Source organism: Strix aluco, chromosome 9 (assembly GCF_031877795.1).
Source record: "Strix aluco isolate bStrAlu1 chromosome 9, bStrAlu1.hap1, whole genome shotgun sequence".
Taxonomy (NCBI): domain Eukaryota; kingdom Metazoa; phylum Chordata; class Aves; order Strigiformes; family Strigidae; genus Strix; species Strix aluco.
The window spans coordinates 8,242,642-8,262,146 of record NC_133939.1 but is presented as its reverse complement, the minus strand read 5'-3'; the positions used below and the strand labels follow the sequence as shown (position 1 = coordinate 8,262,146).

The 19,505-nt window shown below is 50.5% G+C and overlaps 1 protein-coding gene across 3 annotated transcripts; it reads right to left on the bottom strand.

Annotated features, from left to right (window-relative positions):
* Positions 1-14,526: 14,526 nt before the first annotated feature.
* On the bottom strand, positions 14,527-18,454 carry LOC141927348 (transcription factor HES-4-like). 3 transcript variants are annotated; one of them, XM_074834523.1, is made up of 5 exons: positions 18,407-18,454; positions 16,915-17,750; positions 16,350-16,445; positions 16,131-16,209; positions 14,527-15,680 (listed from the first exon to the last, which is right to left on the bottom strand). In XM_074834523.1, the coding sequence occupies exons 2-5, from the start codon at positions 16,981-16,983 to the stop codon at positions 15,235-15,237; spliced, it is 690 nt and encodes a 229-aa protein (XP_074690624.1). In that variant the 5' UTR covers positions 16,984-17,750; positions 18,407-18,454; the 3' UTR covers positions 14,527-15,234. The 3 variants fall into 3 exon arrangements, with proteins under 3 accessions (XP_074690624.1, XP_074690626.1, XP_074690625.1); XM_074834525.1 differs by having other exon boundaries at positions 16,131-16,206; XM_074834524.1 differs by lacking the exon at positions 18,407-18,454 and having other exon boundaries at positions 16,915-17,090; positions 17,681-18,176.
* Positions 18,455-19,505: the final 1,051 nt, after the last annotated feature.

Genomic DNA, 19,505 nt, shown 5'->3' with positions numbered 1-19,505 from the left:
TATCATTACATTCCCCTCCTGGAATTCACCACGCAAGCAATAGCAGCATAATAAAAGCCAACAGACAAGCTGGTTGCTTGGCTCGGCTTTGAAGTGGGAGCATCTGGCGCTTTGCCACACTCCCATCAGGGCTCCGCTGCGTGCCTGCCTGGGCTGTGGGGCAAGCAGGTAGGTTCGGGTGCTGCACAGCCCCTGCTCTTCAGCGCTGGGGGAGTAGGCGGCCGGGTGGAAATAGAGACCCTGTTTGTGTCCCTGTTGTGGGACACACTGCAGCAGGAGCTCAGCCCCTCTCAGACAGCAGGGAAACCCACACCATCGTGGCACAGGTCCATGGGTGCTTGACGGTTTCACCCTTTATGGAACCACTTTGCTGAGTTTTTACTTTCAGTTCATCCCATTTTTTCTTGGTGAAATCCATCTTCTGAAACTGCACTAAAGGTACACACTGGAATCAGCAGATCCTCTTGAAGTCTTCTTGCATCAACTCTGGCTTTAAATTAGCTGTCATCCCATGGAAATCTGGGCAGTGCCTGTCATACCTTCCAGGGGGACGTAGTTTGGCAGGTTTACTTCTGAATCTTCTTTTACCTGGCTTTTCACTGAGTCTAGCTTCACTAAATTTAGCAGAACTTCATGTCGATTAAGTGCTGTGCACTGTAATTTAGCAGAATCCAGCCTGCTCAGAGCAAACCTGGGCTATTTCTCTCTATCGCTTTTCATTTTCCTTAAGTATTACAGTGCTGCATAAAAGTTGGTCCCATGATGGTCTGACGCCAAGAAAGGGTCTGGAGCTTGGCGCAATTGCCTTTCACACTTGATGCAGAGTGCAAGGGAGGATGGGGGAGAAACCGATCATTCAAACAGCAATTAAAAACACCCGGGGAAAGGTTTGTCAGCTTTTGTTTGGGGTTGTGCGAGATAACCTCTCACTTGCACTTTCAAGGAGAACGGGGCAAAGTACTCCTCGCCTCACGCACGGCGGCGCAGGAGCAGGGGCGAGGGGCAGTGCCAGCCCCGCTGTGCCAGGGAGCTGGGGAGAGGGCTGCAAATGTGGGAGGTGAGCAAAGGGAAATGAGTTACTCCAGCAGCATCGCAGAGGAAACCAGCGGCAGAGCTGAGGGCAGGGCCCAGCTGTCCTGCGGGGTGGTGTGGGACTGCCTGTTCTCCCTCAGGACAGCGAAGGGTTGCTCTGTTCTTGAATGACGGTGTTTCTCCTTTCTCCAGATCATAAACCAGAATGGCATCTGCACGCAATCCCTCCACCCAGCCCACAGCAGCCAGCTCCTGCTCCATACAGAGATACCAGCCCAGGCCATGTATGCCTGCGCTGCCTCAGAGCAGCTCACCTGGGCTGAAATTTGGCTTTGCTCAGCTTTTAGAGGCATCAGTTGCTCTTGCAATCAGTGCTTGCAGCTAAACTCTCAGCTGTGGGTTTGTTTCCTAGGGCTTGTCCAAGTGTGATTTCAGGATTTCACTAGACTTTTGCAAATAAAACACTGACTTGAAGGGAAGAAGGAAGAGATGCAGCTTTCGGAGAAGAAAATACCTATGGGCATCAGTGTTTTAGTAGCTCCCTCCCAGAGGACCTAGTAAAAACCCCTGCGTGTATGCCCTTCCTTTTCAGAGCCTAACAAGCGCATCGAGTGTTTGCCCTAGCTGCTGAGAAATTTTGGGTTATCCTACACTCGGTATATTTACCTTCCAAGCAGTCTGGGATGCAAGGGGCATGCAGCAGCTGTTGTGCTGTGGTGTACAAACACAAGGCAGGTGTTAGCTGGCATCCCGTCTCTCCTATGTCGAGTGTAATTGCAGGAGCTGCCACGTTTCCGCCAGCTGGGCAAGTCCCCGGTGTATTTTTGTGGATATTGTATTCCCGTAAATATAGATTGTCATACTGTGCTGAAATGCTCTCCCCTTCAGGATGCTCCCCACCAGTCACCACTGTGGATGAGCCCTTTGCTGCACTCTGATTTCAGATACCAGCAGGGAGGTGTTGCAAACCCTGCCCACGCCAAGGCTTACCAGCGGGCCAGCAATGCAGGCACCAGGAACTGGACTGTAGGGCTTTGCAGACTGGTTTACCCCTCTGATCCCAGTTTGGAAAAGGCTGCCCACGGTCAGTACCTCGGCTCTGGCTGCATCTGGAATTTCTGACTCCCATGCTCTGGGATTGGGATATGGGTCGCTCAGAGCAGATTGTTCTTACATGGAGCACAACCTGTACGGGGAAGTCTTCGTTGATGGCAGTCATTCCCATGCTTGTTTTTCTCAGAAGTGTGATGCACCTGTATTATTTTTGGCCTCCCAAAGCAGGTTTGGTGGTCAGCGATGCCAAAATTACATGCAAAAAGTCTTCCAAAGAGACCAGCACGGAGTTTCTCCTCCCCTGGCCTGCCTGTACTGCGTCTCATCCAGAAGACACTTCACCTCCTTTCCTGCAAATCTGTGTTCTTGTAACACAAATGAAGAAACCACCCAGAAAGCAAGTAAGGGCTCCCCACAGACTGAGTCGTAGGCAGCTGGGGAATCACGGATCTGGTAAAGGGGTTGCTTGTGCAGGCTTTGGACCAGATCAGAATCCCAATTTCCCCTGGAGTGGGGAAGGGGTGAGATGCCAAAACTCAACTCTGAAAACAGCTTTTCCCCCTGTGAATGGCCACTGCTGATGTGAGCTGAGTAGAGCTTGCAGTCCCTGGGGAAGATGAGGTGAGATACACTCCTGTCCGTGGGCAGATCTGAAAAGGAGGATAACATGGTGGGAGCACAAGGTGTGGCGAAATTGCTGGAGAAAATGGTCCCTGGGAGTCAAAATGGGAGTTCCCGTGTGCTGCAGGCATCAAAGCAGCCCCCCAAGTGCAGGTGGGAGCCTGAGCCGGCCCCCACGCCGCAGCCAGACTCCACATGCCTCTAGTTTTCTTACTCATGCCTTAATCTTTTTATTCCCTTGGGGAAACTCATAAAAGTAATTGTAAAAACTTTGGCAAGGCAGTGGGAGGAGAGGGGAAGCATGGGGGAGATCTCTGCCCCAGCTGCTCTGTCGATGCTGCAGCTGCCCCAGGCAGCGCTCCCCCCTTCCCAGGGGCACCCGTGCAGGGACCTTGTGTCCATACTCACCCATCTTCTCCCTCTTAGCTGTGTTGACTGATAAGGAAACCTCCCCTGGACAGAGTGGGGACCACGGAAACAGGCCCTCACCACATCAAGTGCCCTCACCGATGGGCTGCTAGAGCTGGAGGGACACCTCTGGAGAAATGCTGCTGCAGACAGCAATGCCGCAGCTGCCTCGCCCCGAGATGGTGATGCACCCCAGAGGCAGGCTCTTCTGGAGAAGGTCTCCTTCGCTTTGAGGCTGCACCATCACTCAGAAAATTAGATTAGGGCAAATACTTTTTTATATCCCCTAGACAAGAGCACTGAGCTGCTGGGTATTTGATATGTCGGAGTGATTGGTCTCGCAGCTCTGCACCCGCTGTGGCAATGGGCAGCTAAGCCAGGGTGCTTAGCATCAGGAAATGCCTCGTAGCACAGCAGTCTTTGAAGGCAAATATGACCCTTTGATTGACAGTCCTAAATCTACGGGACTTAAAATAGGAACCTCAGCACCAGCTCTCTGAAACTCAAGTCTCCATCATCTCACTTTTTTGGGCCTGCTTAATCCCGATTTCAATATATAGAGATTGTGATTAGACATTCTGCAAATGAAGACCATAAAATAAATTGAAAAAGGTAAGAGGGAGCGGTACACTGTGGAATAACAGCTCCATGCTCACTCCTTTTGCTGCTTCTGTGGCCCATCAGAGATGGGATGCTGTGTTAAGTTGGCTCCTGCTCTCATCTAAACCAATTCTTGTGCTCTTACATCCTGACAGGTATTTCAGGTAATGGTGCAAACAGGGAAAATTCCTGTCTCTAACCTGGCTGTTAGACACCAAACACTCCTTCACACATAAATCCCACAACTCTGAGGGTCTCCAGGCCACAGGCCAAATACATCAGTCCCAGAGTAATGGTGGCCAAAGCCTCATGCTAAGAGCTCTCTTCTGCTTCTCTGTCGTCCTCCATTTCTAGCTGCCTACAGCGTTTTTGATCGTTTACCTCAGCCAAAGCACCTTCAGCATTAAGCTGCTTCTGTGTTTCACCCCAGAGATAGGAGCTTCCCACTGGCAGCTGAAATAGTCCTTTGTACTGGCTTTGCAAAGGCCTTCTGGATCAAGGAGTATCACACCTTCAAGACTGGCCAGCACAGGACATTGGTGGTAAAGGTTGGTTTGTTTGATTTTAATTACGCTGCTTCACTACAAAATCCCTACCAGTTATACCAGCATAAAAGCACTGGGTAAACGAAGCTGATTTTGCTTGTCTGATGTGTTGATTCCACTGGTGGATTTTGCTGTGGTGGGGAGTTTTGCCAGTATAGCCGCACCAGCAAGACTGGTTAAACGCAGGTGAGAGGAGCTGGATGCATATCAATTGATTGGCAGCCACTGTATCTCCCCGTTCAGTCACTGCTGGCTCAGTGATATGAAGAGCGAGGGTGTTTGCTTCCTAAGCCAGTGTTTGGTGCATTGTGAGTAAGGCAGGGCCTTACTGCCTTCCATCCTGTTCATACATCCATGCAGGAACACGTGGTGGGCTTCCCATCACTGGGAGCAGAGTGTTCTTCAGGGGACTCACTGTACTTTGAGGTGAGGGTTTCCCTTGAGAATGCCCCAGAGCCAGATATTTCAGCAACCTAAGCCTGAGCTGAGCCCTCTGTAAAACCCAGGTCCTAAAGTGTGCAGGGAACCTGCAGATAGCGTTGTGCCACGGCCTCTTGCTGTGTCCCGGAGGTCTGTGCGGGCTGGCTGCAGGCAAGCCTTTTGGCTGATCGTTTCTGCCACCTTGACTTGCATTCAAGCACTTTGAGACTCATCTACTGGGGAGCTGCCAGTCACATGCTGCTTCTGTTTGGATCTGGGTCATGCACAGACATGCTGGGGAAAGCATTCCTCCCCTCCGCCTCCTTATCTACCCCGGAGGAATGCAGCGTCTCTTTCATTTAATGTATATACACCGTGCTCTGTCACTAGGAATGGCCAGGGCGAAGCAACCTTTTGAAATGACTTTTTTTGAGTTGGTGGAAAGGGAGATGCTAAAGAGGAGCTGGTGGTTTTGAGGGTGCTGGAGAAGGAGGGGAGCATGGGAGTAATTTGTGGTTTTAGCCTTATTTTTCCTGAAAATGGTGGTCTTCCTGCTCTCACACCTGTGAAGCACTCCTTCAGAAAAGGCAACTCCCCTTCTCAGTGGCAAACAAGCTGCATGATCTCAAAGCCATTTCATCCTGCCTGGGAGAGCAGTAAATCTTTGGAAAGCCAAAATGAAATCTGCCCTGACCTCCCACCCACACCAGGTCAGCTGTCTGTGCTGTGCATGAATGTTCTGAAAGGGGCACACCAGCAGCTGATCACTAACTCCTTCAGAATACCTGGGAAGTGAGAACACACCAAAAAATGCCACATTAGGACTCTGATGACAGTCTGCATGGGGGGTTTTGCTGCTCACCTTATGCTCCACTTATTTCTCTGTCTGTGGTTGTCTCTCTCTCCTCTACTGCTGTGGGTTTCACCGCTGCTTTGGGCTGGTTCTTCTGCCCTTGGTATTGTTGACTTTATTGTGGAAAAACATAGGGAGGCTTTTAGAGAAGCAATTATTTTGTGTACTGGCTTTAGTCTCCTCATGTTTTGCTGCCTCCCCATCTATTTCCAAAATAGTCTGACAGATACTCTTTATGTGTGTGTGTATAGGTATGTGTTTGTGTATAGATATGTACAAACACGCATGCACATACACGTCTATGTACATACATGCACAGAGACACACATATGGATATATATGGTGGGCCAAAGAAGCTGTGTTAGTTGTTGAGTTACTGCAATGTGCCTTAAATTGAATGTGTATTGTCTTCACGTAATTTTGAAGGAATTTTAATAGGTGGCAGAAACGTACCGATGGGGAACGCAGAGCCCTGGCATGCCTAGCTATCACCAGGTCAGCCCTGCATCACGCAGCAGTGCAGACACCTGGGGACTCGATTTGGCCACAGATGTTTTGTGGCTCTGAGGCAGCCAGAATCTGTTCCTTTTCAGCCCTTTGCCTCTCTGTGAAGAGGCGACAAGGATGAAAACAGCATTGTCAAAGCTATGAAAGCATGGCTGGGATGTGGACGTCTCACCTTTGAGGAGGTAGATATCGTCCACCTCATTGTGGTTCATGTCCCAGCTGTGGAAGGACTCAGGACCTCTGGTTGGGGATGGCAGAGGCATGTGGGCACTGGAGTGAGCCTGCTCTTGTTCTAGAACATACAGCTTGTGTATGTGCTCTCCTGGTTGTTCATTTTTCTCTCTGCATTTCCTCTTTGACTGATGAAAGCCTCTAAAACTGGTCTTTCCTATTTCAGGCAGAATCCCACGTAAATGGAGAATTCTGTTCTCCCAAGCTGGCAGCAGTCAGTCCATCTGAGGGGGACTTCGCAGCCCATGTTTGCTCCTCTGCTATGGGTGCTTTCCTGATGCCAACCTCAAGCTCTCTGTCCTCTCCCAGGATTCACCCTGCCCACACGAGTGGTTGTGGAGGTACGTGGTGTGGAGCAGAAACCCCTGCTAGTGACGGGACCCCATCTGGCTGAGGACAGGTAGCTGCTACCCAAAAGCATCTCAAGACTGTTGGCCCAGTGGCCCTTCAGGTAGAGGGGTGTGCCCTTGGCAGGCAGATCCCTTCCCGCTCAGACTTGCTTCCCAATCCCCAGGAGTACTGTGGGCTGGCTTTCTACATGCAGCCTGCTCCGCGTTTAGGGAAGGGGACCTGTCTGCCCGCTGGGCGAGGCCTCTCTGATCTGCGTGCCAGGAGCTGGATATAGACACAGACAGCTGGATGAAAGGTGAACGGTGTGTAAAATCCCCCCTGAGGGACTAGGATTAAAGCTGTGAAACCAAAAGTTTATGGAAAGACTGTAGGCTTCATCTGGGTTAGCCATATTTCCCTCCAAAGCCAGTGGGAGTTGAGAGATCATAGGCTCCAACTCTACTGGCATTTCATTTTGGAGCAGTCGTGTGATTTTGAAGTAAATTTCCTAATTGTCCTCACTCTCTGTACACTGTATTGGTTGGCAACACAGTTTTTGTGCAAACAAACTGGGTTCATTTTGATGGAAACTAGATCAGAAGTTCTGCTCTGAGTGTGCCCCAGAAGTTCTCCAACAGCAAAGGATGATAGAAGCAGCAGCTGGTCCTCTGGGTAGCTGTGAACCATGTGCATGTCCAGGGGTTTGGTCCAGGTGACTACGTCTAGCTGGAAGTATCATCCTCGAGCAGCATACATGGTAGATGTAGGAGCCTCAAAACCAACTGCTTCAGCCATCTCCTCTATCACACAACTATTTGCTGATGTAGACACTGCCCTGGAGCTGATGTGACCTTGAACCCTTGGTGAGTAGTGGCCTCAAGTGGGTGTTGAAGTTTAGCCTTCCTGGGACCATAGGTCATTATGCTTGCGTCCCACACCTACAACTGCAGTATGGCCTGTGCTGAACTGTTTGCAGGCTCTGCTCTGCCAGGGTGAGGGCAAAGTATTCCCCCTTTGCGGTTGGGTCAGCATGGGCCATCAGGAAGAACACAGGCTGCTGTTTTAGACATTAGGTGTTTCAGGGAATGGCCAGAATAGTTTCCCTGGGGTTGCTGTGGTCTGGAAAGTAATTATAGCCATCCTGGGATCCCTTGGGAAGGCCCCGGCCACCCTCTCCTGTTGTAAAAGCACTTCCACTGGAGAAGATCAGGGTGTGGCAGGTGATGGGCTTGTTCATTGGAAGCATTTTGTTAGAAATGTTTTGCTGGGAGGTGAGGTGTGCCAACCTGCCTCACTGCCAGCAGTGCCACTGGCTGATGTGCTCAGCTGCCAGGCACTGTGCTCTGGCTGTGCCAAAGCTGGGCTGAGCAACCTGACCAGGAGCTGCACTGTGCCAGGGAATGCCCCCAGGAGCACCTCCAAGCTCACCGCTGTCCTTCAGCTACCACTGACCTGGGTACGGCAGCATAACCAGCCCATGAGTTCTCGTGGCAGTGCCAGTTGCCCTGCAGCTGTCAGAGGAACAGCTGGAACAGACAATGGCTCTCTTCAGTCTTAATGCCAAGGCTTCCCCGCTCCTTCTTGCCCAGCTGCAGGTTTCACCTCAAATCACACCCTTCTCAAATGAATCACTAGTGTCTGGAGTGACCAGACACCTCCTCCAGCAGGAAGGGGCAGAGATGCTGAGCAGAGCCTGCTACTCTGATATGGGCATCACCTCTCAGCTTGTTGATAAGGGCCCAGGGCTGGAAAAAATTCCTTATGAAAGAAACAGAGGGTCACTCTAAAAAAACAAGGCATCTCCCAGCCACAAATTAATCTTCGCAAGCACAGCTTCCTGCTTTCATGTTGCCTTTATGTCAGCTGTGGGAGGACAAGGCCTGATCTAGCGGAGCACGAGCACTTCATCCGTCAGGGTGAGTTCAGACAGGACTGATGCTGTGCATCGCGTGAGCCACGCAGTATTGATCAGGTAGCCAGACCTGGGTTGACCGTTCCATGGCCAACACAAGGGCAGAATGGTAGGAGGGCAGCTGGGTGGCGCAGGTCTGGTGTGGAGTGTGGATCAGACAAGGCTGAGAGCAGCGGGAAGACTGGGCCAGGCACTGCCCACACTGTGGGGAAGGCTCCAGTGGTAGCGAGGTATGTTTGTATGGAGGGACTTTGGAGACACAAGTGCTGGAGTTGGGAAGACAACGAAGAAGTGATTCATGTGACGGTTGGAGAGGTGCTTTTCCAGTCCTACCTCATCTCTTTAATCTGTGCAGTCCCTGGCATCTTGCTAGTGCTTTTCATCTGGAGATCTCTGAGATGAATACAATCCTCACCCCCAAGTACGAGACTGGAAAAATTCAGGTGCGGAGCAGGTGGAGGTGAGAGTTGGGCTTAGCACAAGATCAGCTGTCTCGTGGGGCCATGCTTAGCTGCTGCCCCACACTGCGCTGCTGTAACTGCGTCTGCTCTGACAAACCACGGGGCAATTGACACCAAGTCCAAAGCTGTGGCTGAGATAAGCTGTACTGGTAGGCTCAGGGCTTTCCTCTAGTGTCTTGAGTCTGTGCTGGAAGTGCTCTCTGTTCATGGCTTCTTATGGATGAGGGAGGACAAAGCCTTGGACTGCCACAGAGGGCTTCTAATAGGTGTGTGTTCAGGAGTGCAGTGTCAAACTATGGGAAACGCCAGGAGGCATTGGTCTCCTTTTTCCCAGAGGATTTTGACAGCAACATGTCTGGTTTGGAGAACCTGTCTGTCCAGGTATTGCTTTCCTTGTGTTCAATGGTCTGGACGGTTCTTCTATCGCACCTATCAAAATAGTATCTCAGCACTTTTCAGGAGTGCATGAGGTGGTGTGATTGCTATCCCATGCGGATTGCTTGTTCTCACAGCCTCTCCGGTGGGAAGAGTGTATATCTTAAAGCGCTTGGCTTTGTACTTTAATACTCACGTAGGCTAACTAGGGTAGGGCAGGGGAAGGGCAGGGGGCAGGTAGGTTTGAGGTTATGTGGTTGCTCCTGAGCGGTTCTTCCCACAGCCCCAGAGGGACCCAGGAAAGTCCCAGCTCCTTCACAGGGATGCTCTGCTCTTGCTGTGGGAGCTCCTCTGTCCTGAGGAGTTCAGCCATGGCTCTCCTGGCTCACTTCACCATCCTGCCTAACATCTGCTCTTCTGAACTGTGTGGAAATGCTTACTTCTCTCTTTCCCCTTTCTCAGTCCCTAGGAGGTAGAAAGAAACAGCTTGAGCAGTGGAAGATGGTGTGAGCATGCAGAGAGGTTGCTGGGGGAAAGCTAAGCAATTTGTTAAGCTCAGTTTTGCATGTGGCTTGTGTTGCAGAAGGTAACAGTCTCCCTGGCATGATCCATGCTTCATCCACTGGCTGTCTGGGACAAAAAGGAGTGACCTTCCAGAGGCACTCTGGGGTTTTTCCTCACCTTAGAGTTTTGTGTTTGTGTAGGGCTTGCTTATGGCTTTACAGTTTTGTGACATTTTTCCTATAGCAGCCTGGAGCAAAGGCTGAGGGATATTTGCTCCATTCCCTTTGCCAGCCACCAGAAATGATGCTCATGGCCCAGAATAGTATGAACTCCACCTCTCTGTGGGAATGCATCTCCTGGTGAGCACTGGGGCTTTGGAAATGCCACATCTCGGCTAAAGGTGGGGAAGCTGTGGTGTGCTGTCTCGGGGGTCGGTGATGCCAGAGCTGTGACAGATGGCTCCTCAGGGGCTGGCTGGGTCCCCAGATATAATCCTGTTAGGGTGCTGTGCAAAGCCCAACTGCTGGTGGCTGGGCTGTGAGAGCAAGTGGGCTCCTGACCGGACCCTGTGCAGGAGGGCGAAGCGGATGCCACGCCAGGACTGTGGAAATGTCTGCGTGGTTTGTGTAAAGCCTTATTTCATACAGCTAAGTCCTGTGCTTTTAAATGCACAGAGTGTGCCAGGAGTGTGCAAGAGCTGCTGTAAATGTCCATATCAGTAAAGGATAAAAGTGAAGAGGCAAGCACTTCATTAAATGGCTATGAAAGTCACTAAACCTGCTCTTTACAGCACAGGACAGCATTTCTGATGGGTTGCAAGACCGACCACTGGGTTTCTTCTCTCTGCAAAAAAATTTACAGCTGAACTGTCTAGGCCTGCTGCACAGAGAAAGTTTCAGGGCTGCAGGTTTAAAACAAGGTTGCATCATTATGCCAGTTTGATTGAGAAGACATCCTACAGCAGACTTCTGCTGTGTGGGTACACTGAAGGATGAGGGGTGCTGGGCAGGGACAGATGGAGAGAGGAGGGGATTTTAGAAGCTCCTAGTGAAGGAAGGGATAGCTCGGCAGTGGTTTCTCCATCCTTCCTTTTACCTCAGTGAAGCTGTTCCCTGCTGAGTGGCTTTCCCACAGCCACGAAGATTCTGCCCTGCCGTTTCACCTGGCCTCCTTGGGAAGGAGACCCTGTAGAGGTGGCATCATTCCCAGCTCTCCTCGAGGGCATTTGCTATTTGGTAGAGCAGAAGGGACAGTCCTCTAGCCCCAGAGAAGAGCCCCTTTGAGCTGTTTCTAGAGGACCAGATCTCTCTGTGGCAGCAGATGTAGGATCGATGGAAGAAGTCCATTTGCTTGGTGGTGTTAACCATAGAAAACTTGATGAATCTGCTCTAACATGCTTTTAACTCGAAATGTGTGATAGGATTTGTGACACCTAATGCAGGACCATAGGAGAGTCTTAGAGTGAATTCTCAGGCTCTGGTAGGCCTGCAGTGACACCCTGGGCAGCCAGCCACGCTCTCACCAGGGCTGCGATTTATAAATGAAACATCTCAGCAGTGCAGATCAGATCCAGGGCTGGCTTCAGCTTCTGCTGCGTTATTCACAAGTATGTGAAAACTCTGAAAAATGTGACAGACTTTGGGGTAGGTTCCCAACACAATGTTACTTCTCCGGAGATGAAATATGAGCATGTCCTTGTTAAAGACAGGAGTGCAGTGGAAGCTGTGAGATAATGGCATATATAAAGGGAAAGTGAAGTCTGTGGTGTTCTGCTGTTGGTGGGTTTGTTTTCACTTCCCTCCCAAGAGGAGCACTTTGCTAGTGAGCTACAAGCACTGCAGCCACAGCAGTGTGATTCAAATCACTTTGAAAATATTTTGCCCCGGAATTACTTTTGCGTGGGCTTTTGCAAGGTCTCTTGCTTGTGAGTGTGGAGGATTAGGAGTCCCTCCATGGCTCCTGGAGAGGTCATGCCAGCAGGCCAGAGTCTCCTCTTTGCCAAAGCGAGCCCTCAACAAAGAGGTCAACTGACAATTTGGCTCGTGTTCCCTTTTTAAGCAGCGTGATCAGCCCTCTCGGGTAATGATGTGCAGGGGCTCAGCACCACTCCTAAATCCCTAGAGCATTTTGGTCTGGTTGCTGTGGGGGACTGTGGGATTGTGTGGGTCAGGTTTCTCCAGTGCCTTCAGGGTGGGAAGAGGAGTAAGGAAAAAGGCAGGGACGCTTGGAGTCCCTGAGGGTCGTATGTGTCTGGGAGGACTGTAAGTTCTCTTACTTATGTGCCTCTGTACGTTCCTAATGGGAAAGGATTTGGTCCCATTTTCTGAGAAATAAGTGGGAGTTTTCCTGTTGGTTTTCATGAGAGCTGGTCTAGGAGTGCAGTTTATATAAAGGGAGCTGCTATGCATGTGGGTATTCTGTCCACCTGGGCTTACGTTGTATAAATCCGTAATTGCTTTGTGTTAAAGGCATGTGGGAGTCCTGAGCCTTGGGTCCAGCCTTCCTCGCATCCCTGTATATGTAGCAACTGGCCTCTGCTTTTTAATGTTCCATTCACAAATATGTGTCTGGAACAGCACTTTGGCAGGGAACAAACAAAGCCCAGATCTCACCAGGCTGTCCCAGCCCTGTCTGTGCTGAGTGAGATGTGATGCATTTTGTGACCGCTTCCAGCAAACAGGTCTGTCCGGCCATGCCTATGCCGAGGAATCTGGTCTGGGTGCTTGTCTTGGCCATTTCCAGTCTGCATCGGAGGTGAAGACCCGGGTGTGCAGCATCCCCACTGTCTGCACCTCCAAACTCCTGCTGCCTTGGGCATCCAGTCCCAGGTGGGAACGGTGGGGCGGTCTCAAAGGTGCCTCACCTGGGTGCTGGGGGACCAAGCCCTGGGCTGCGCTGTGGCACCCCCAGCAGACAAGACACAGCTGCTGGCACCTGCTGCAGGTGCGAAAATAGCATCTGTATGGGTCCTGCTGCTGTGTCCAGAGTGTGTGTGACAGTGCAGCTTCAAACACTGACTTAGGAGGAAAGTGCTATCTACTCTGCATTAGCCAGCTGGCTGGGGAAACTTCTCTGTGCCTCCTTTTTCCTGGGGAGAAGATGGTAGTAGCTGGCAATGCATTTTTGGGTTGTCAGTGGAGAGGTACCTATATTGAAGAGCAAGGTATTATTGCTCTTGTACAGTCCTGGTTTTGGTAAAACCAGATGGGTTTGAAGTAAATTCAGAGTTCCTTTGTCAAACACAAGTAGTAGCTGAAATTTGTGTATATGAAGTGCTATGAGTAATCTTCTGCCTTTCTGAAGAAATGTTTTCTTTACTGAAGACCAGTGACTTGCAACGGATTCCCGCAGCATTAATTGGATACGTGACAGGGAGATCGTATGAAAGGTCACAATCAGTTTGAAATGAAGGCAATGAAAAATGAGTGTCTTGTACTAAAACTGTTCCTGGAGATTGTTGGCCAAGTATTGCAGTCTCACTTTTCTATTTTTAAAACTCTCGCCAGCTGCGATGTGACCCTTCCCTCCACACCCACAACAGAAAAAAACCTTACTGATTAGAAACAGGAAATAATAAAACTCACTAACCACAAAGTATTTTCAAACGCACAAAGTAAACAAGCAGAGATGGTGAGAAATATGTATTTCCCACTGATCTGTTTTCAGCATGGTAACCATAGCTGATAATTATAGTCACTGGGGATTTACAGCTTTCAGGAGGAAAGTATGCTTTTAAGATGATGCTGTCAAACCATAGTAAAATATTTTCATCACAGCCTCTCCCAGCATAACAATAAGGTGGCCACAAGTGCCATGAGATGCATCTAGAAGTAAAAGAAAACTTCAGGCCTGATCTTGGGTAGGGAGCTGCTCCTCTTGCCTGCCCCACTGGTGTGCAGATCCCAGTGCTGGGCAGTGGATATTCCTCTGGTGGGTGCAGCCGTGGGGGCTCTTGCGGGATCTGTACAGTTCTGTGTCTTTACCTGTCTTCTGACCCCACAGTTGAAGAAACCTGCCTTGCCTCCACGCAGCCATGTGTAGGCCAGTTGTTTCTCCTACCACCCTTATGTCACCACTCCTAAAGGCTCTTCAAGAGGGCTGGATAAAAGGGAGAGCTTCACAGAAAGATGCTAAACCTAGAGGTGATGGTTTTCACTCCTTCGGGGCATCATCAAATAGATCTCGCTGCATAATGAGCCCCTCTGAATTGCGGGTCCATTAATTAGTATGCACAGTGTTTGTTTAAGAGCTCCTTGCTCTTTTATTTTAACTGTGAGGAACTTTTAACTGCCTTTGAGATGAAAAACTGGAACCAAATGTTGCCAACAAGCTGAGCAGATTTGTCCTGGTCTTCTTGGTCCAATTTGCAAGGAATTTTACCTTCTGCCCTTTAGATTGTCTCTGCGATTCCCTTTTAAGTAAAAGCTAAAGCTGAGATCTAGGCTGTTAAACCCAACTCCTGATTTCTTTCATAACTTTTTAAGTGTTACTGTGATCCAGGTGATTTTGTCTGTGTGTGTGGTGCACACTGCTTTTTCTGCCAAGCATCAGGGGCAAAAACCAAACCATCTCTTTTAACTGCATGCAGGAAAAAACATTTGTGAAAGAAGAAAACAAAAGCAGATCCCCAAGTACTGTTTATTCAGAGCAGACAGGACAAGGCTGGGAGAAATATCAGTTGTTATCTTCCAAAAGTTTATTTAGAACTTTTAGTTACGGAAACAAAAAAATGATCCCTAAATATAACTATATGTAACATTTATATACACATAGCTCACTAGTTTAACAGTAATGTCAGGATGTCCAGGTGGCTGGGAACAGCACAGCCCGATGGAGCAATCCAGAGAGCATTTCTAAACAACCTATAAAGTCCAAACCAAGTCTCTCCCTTTCTCTCTTTTTTCCTAATCACTGCAGCCTTTTTACAGGAATCAGAACCGGAATCTCCTACAGTTGCACAGGAATAATAATAAAAATGAAAAGCAGAAGAGATCAGCCGTTTACCCCTTTATCCAGTGAGGTGGTCTCAGTGACTTATGGGAGGTAAGCTTGATGCCAGAGAGGGTTGTTGCTTGTTGACTTGTTCTTTTATTAATAGGCAGTTAATTATTTTAAGAATGTAAGACAAGAAAGCTATATAATTAATATACACTAAAGAGCACGAGAGGATTCTATACAATAACTTAGATGTATTAAATAAATAAAAAATAATAGCAGCCTTCTACAATGCAGGCTACACATAGGTTTACTTCGGTTTGAAGTACCCTGGTCTTTAGTACACCTACAGGAACAGACTTGCTCCACAAGTGTTTTAAAGAAACATATCTATAAGATACATATGTAAGAGTGTCTAAGGTTAGGATAAACATTTTAAAACACACTTTACCACGGTCTCCACATATCTAATGACCCCACTCTAGGGTTGTTATGGGAAAAATTTGGCTGCAGGACCTGCCTGGGTGGTGCAGCGTCGACCTGGCTGAAAACCGACAGCGACGGCAGCTGGAAGGAATTTTTTGAAGCCTGCTTGTTCTCCACGGGGTAGAAGCGCTCCTGTGATGGGTTTGTGCCCCGTGTGCTTCCCTTCGGGCTCAGGGGACTTTTTGGCGTTGGGAGAGGCTGCTGAGATGGGCTCGAAGACCTTAATGCCGCTTTGCAGGTGTCTTCGCCAGACCTGGGCAGGGACTTCAGCAGGTGGTTTAACAGGCGCGCCCCGAGGGTCTTGTCCATCCACTCGCAGGTGAGGAGGAGGTTGTGCACCTCGTGCATGCACTGAATGTACCCGGTGCTGTACCTCTGCTGCGCTTCCAGCCCCACTTTGGAGTCGGCTGCGTGGGAGAGGAGACAAGGGGGTTGGTGAGCGGGTAGAAATGTTCCTGCTTACAAGCATTCACCAGGCTTCCCGTGTGCACCGGCTCCTGGGGGCTCGTTGCTGAAGCCGACTGGGCTTTCCCATAAGGTGAATCGTTTGCAGGGCGCAGGGGGAAGGTGATGAGGGGTGTGAGCCACCCAGGCAGGCAGCCCCCGCCTCCTCCTGCCCACCTCCACGGGCAAAACTAGACCAAAAAGCGGCTCTGGAAGGGCAAATAAACCTTCCGTGGGTTCACCAGTGCCCAGCTCCATCTCCCCATCTAGTGGAGAAAGCCAAACCGAGCAGCAGCCTGGGCCTCCACAGGTTTGAGAGATGCTTTTGCCAAGCTGCCAGCCGATTAAATCTGCTGGCACCCCCCTGCCCTGGCGCTGCCCGAGCTCGCAGCGTGGGGGGACGGGGCACTCACCCATCAGCTTGCTGCTCTGGATGTTCTGGAGGTGCTTCACCGTCATCTCGAGGATGTCTGCTTTTTCCAGCTTAGACTGCTGATAAGGGAAGAGTGCAGCAGTTAGAGGCAACGGAGAGTTTGTACCATGCCCAGTTTCTCAAAAGAAGGGACGCTCCCCACCAAAACCGATCTCCCACTAGCAAAAGGACAAAAAGCAGCATAAAAATGAGCACTTACATCCAGGTGAAAGGCACCCACAACGGTCTCCTTCAGCTGGTCCAAGCAGTTATTAATCCTTTCCCTTCGCTTCCGCTCAATGAGGGGTTTCCTTAACTGGCAGAGAAAAGAAAAGGAGGAGGAAAAATTGCAGCTGATATTTTTTCTTCCTCTCCCTGCTGCAGTTCAGTGAGGGCAGAGAGCCCCATCCCCTGCGTGAAGCCAGCATGGGGTGATGCGATGCTCGGCAGGGACAAGGTACGGATGGAGAGTGTGCCGTGTCCAGCTCCAGTCACGGCCTGTCCCTTAGATGGTATCAGCTCTCAGTTTTCCCACTTCCACTCATTTTAAGCAGTGTTTATGCAAAAAAACCCAGAGAGGAACCTTTCTAAGGTGGATAAAAGAAGCAGAAAAAACACTCACATGGGTTAAATTCAGAGAAAGAATCTTTATAATAAGAGGAAACTAATTGTCCCTTTCCTCTTTCCTAGAAGCAGTGCCCGCAGCCTCAGCACTCATCATTCACATGCCCGGTGCCAGCATCCACGCGTGGGGCTGCAGTTGCAGCAGCACGGAGTGGACCTACCTTCCTCTCCTCCTTGGTGCTGGTGAGCTTGTGGGTGCCACCGGCGGTGGCTGCGGCGGTCATTCTCATCCAGCCTGCCCACCCCAGGCGCCGGGAGGATGGGATGGGAAGGAGGCACTCGAGCAGCGGGTCGCTCCCTTTCCAGACGGACTCTTTGCTGCTCCGCTGCTCCTCTGCTGTATTTATAACCCAGAATTAGCATGTGAAAGGGGACTTTCCTTGGCGGGACTTCTTTTCCCACACGAGGGGTCGAGCCCGGAGGTTTGTGGCCATCAATCAAAGCTGACAGGTCACTGCTTCTTTTCAATGACCACGCCGGCCCCCCCAAACGGCGACAGATGTCCAGCCTCCGACGCCGGGCTTTGGAGGGCTCTTTTGTTAGGGAAGAAGGGAAAGAAAATGGGCGCGCTCTGAGCAGCTTGCACGGCTCCTCGCTCAATTTGCACAGATTCCCAGGGAGGGAAACAATAGCCGGGAAGCAGTTGAGTTACACCTGGGAAAAAATGCCTTCTACCCATCCTTTTTCCCCTCTATCGCCTTGAAGCAATGCCTCTTTTTACCTGCTAACTCAAGCCCCAGCCATTTTACATCTTTGAAGCAGCCTCTTAATTTAATAACAGAGTGCTTGAGCTAGGAGTTCCTGCTCCCAGGAATTATTATTACAAGGTAATAATGATCGATTAAAAACTGTTGACAGCAGATGTCTGTAGGAACACTTGTTTCCATCACAGAAATCCTCTAGGGAAAACACGGGAACTTTACTCACCTCTTGGGAACCTGAATTCTCCGTTGCACGTGGCTGGATGTAGGAAATACGCAACTCTTCTAGTTCTTGTCTGCTGTGTAGAATTTAGTATTATACTTACAGGCCATTGCAGATGCAAATGAACCTAGAGATGAGTTAGTTCTGTGCCATTTTTACTACTTTGAATTTTTTTCTCCCGTGCTGCAAGAAGGCTTGGGTGGCTTTGGGGGAAGGGTGTTTTTCTGTTCACTCCTCTGAAATGCTAGTGCAGAAGCAGACGGGCCTTTGGAGGAGACTTGGCACAGGATGAGAATGCACTTTTATGCTTCCTCACTTCTGCCTGGTCTGGGGGGAGTATGAAGGCGTTTTTCATGACTGTGCTTTTGCTTTCTGACGGTCGCTTTGCTAATGAGCAGGATTTGGCAGTGTCCTGTTGAGTCCCGCAGGTGAAGCCCTTTGGGTTGGTGTCAAATGTGTCACCTTATTGAAATGGAGAGGAAGTGGCCGCAGTGGTTCAGAAGCACTGGAAGCCTTCCCGATCTGCCGGTGGGATTTCCCAGCACCCGGCATAGTGTGGCGGCTGCAGAGCCTTCTCTTCCCCGCTCCAGCCGTGGGTGGGGATGTACCCCAGAGATAAAAGTGAGGACATTGCGTCCCTTGCTTAAACACTGTGTGGGTGTGTGTTTGCCTGTGCGTAAATGCAAACATACTTGCAGCATGTCTGTACGCCCTGCTGCCTGGGCTCACCATGAAATCATGTCCCCAGACGTGGTATCTTGCAGGCAGAGGTTGTTTGTCAGTCAAATGCGGAGCTGAGGTGCAGTTACCCAGTTTTATAAACACCCTACTTGGCAAGGGTCCGAGACAGGCTGGTGTGGTTGTTGTGCTGGGAGAGGAGGGTTTGGGAGGGGAAGGTTGGTAACTTGTCCTTTGTGCCAGGTGAAGGGAGCAGGGATGGGCTCCTTATCTCAGGTGCGTCCCCCCACAGACAGCCAAAGGAGGTCCCACTGCACCGTGCAGGAGCCTCTCGCATCAGCCAGCCCTGGCTGCTCACGAGTGAAGACTCCTTTGGTTTTTCAAGCTTTTTCCAGCCCAACTTGGGAAGTGGAGTGTTGCCGGTATTTATAAAAGGCGAGCTGAGGCATTCGTATCGCCACACGACTCCAGCAGCTTGGTGTGGAAGAGGCAGCGGGTGGGCTGGGGTAGGGCTCTGCCCTGCCCATGGATAGGGGGGCATGGAGTGGGCGCACCCCTGGCTCTGGGCAGTTTTTTAGGGTGCTTGAGGCTCAAAGTGCCTGCCTGTCACCTGGGCACACAGCTTCTAGCTGGGTTTGGCTCAGGCAGTGGGTGAAGTGGTGTGTATGTTCCCCCCCACACCTCTCCACCACCACCTCGTGCAGAAAGAGGCACTTTCCCAAGACAGTCAGGGCAGCAGGGGAAAGCCTGAGACGACTTGGCTTCTGGCCCAGCTGAGCATGGCAGAAGTGTCAGCAAATGCAGAATTGCCTAAAATCTCTGAAAAACATGTCCTGTGCCCATTGGCATCCCTGCCTGGCTGGGCATGGCTGCAGGGTGCTGTGTGAGCCCCCCATGTTAGTGGTCCAGGGGCTGGCCAGCCTCAGCGCCACCAGGAAAGGTCTCTCTGGTCTCTGTGGTGGTGGCACCTCCTCCCTCACTCTCCCTTTCCTCCTTGCCTGGACTTGCTGCTTCTGCCTTATCCTCCCTCCCATTTTCCTTACCCTGCAAGGTGCTGCCGAGCTCCTGGGAGAGGGGGATGCCCTGCGAGAGGGTCACACACAGGCTTCCCCTGCTGCTTTGGCTTCCGTGAAGCAGGCAGGTAGGGGGG

Bases quoted from the DNA above. Each gene is read 5' to 3' on its own strand.
- LOC141927348 (XM_074834523.1), bottom strand. From the start codon at position 16,983: ATGAGAATGACCGCCGCAGCCACCGCCGGTGGCACCCACAAGCTCACC. The intron at 16,210-16,349 runs GTAAGTGCTCAT...TTCCCTTATCAG, and splicing joins TGGGTGCCTTTCACCTGGAT to CAGTCTAAGCTGGAAAAAGC. The intron at 15,681-16,130 runs GTGAGTGCCCCG...TCTCCCACGCAG, and splicing joins CCAGAGCAGCAAGCTGATGG to CCGACTCCAAAGTGGGGCTG.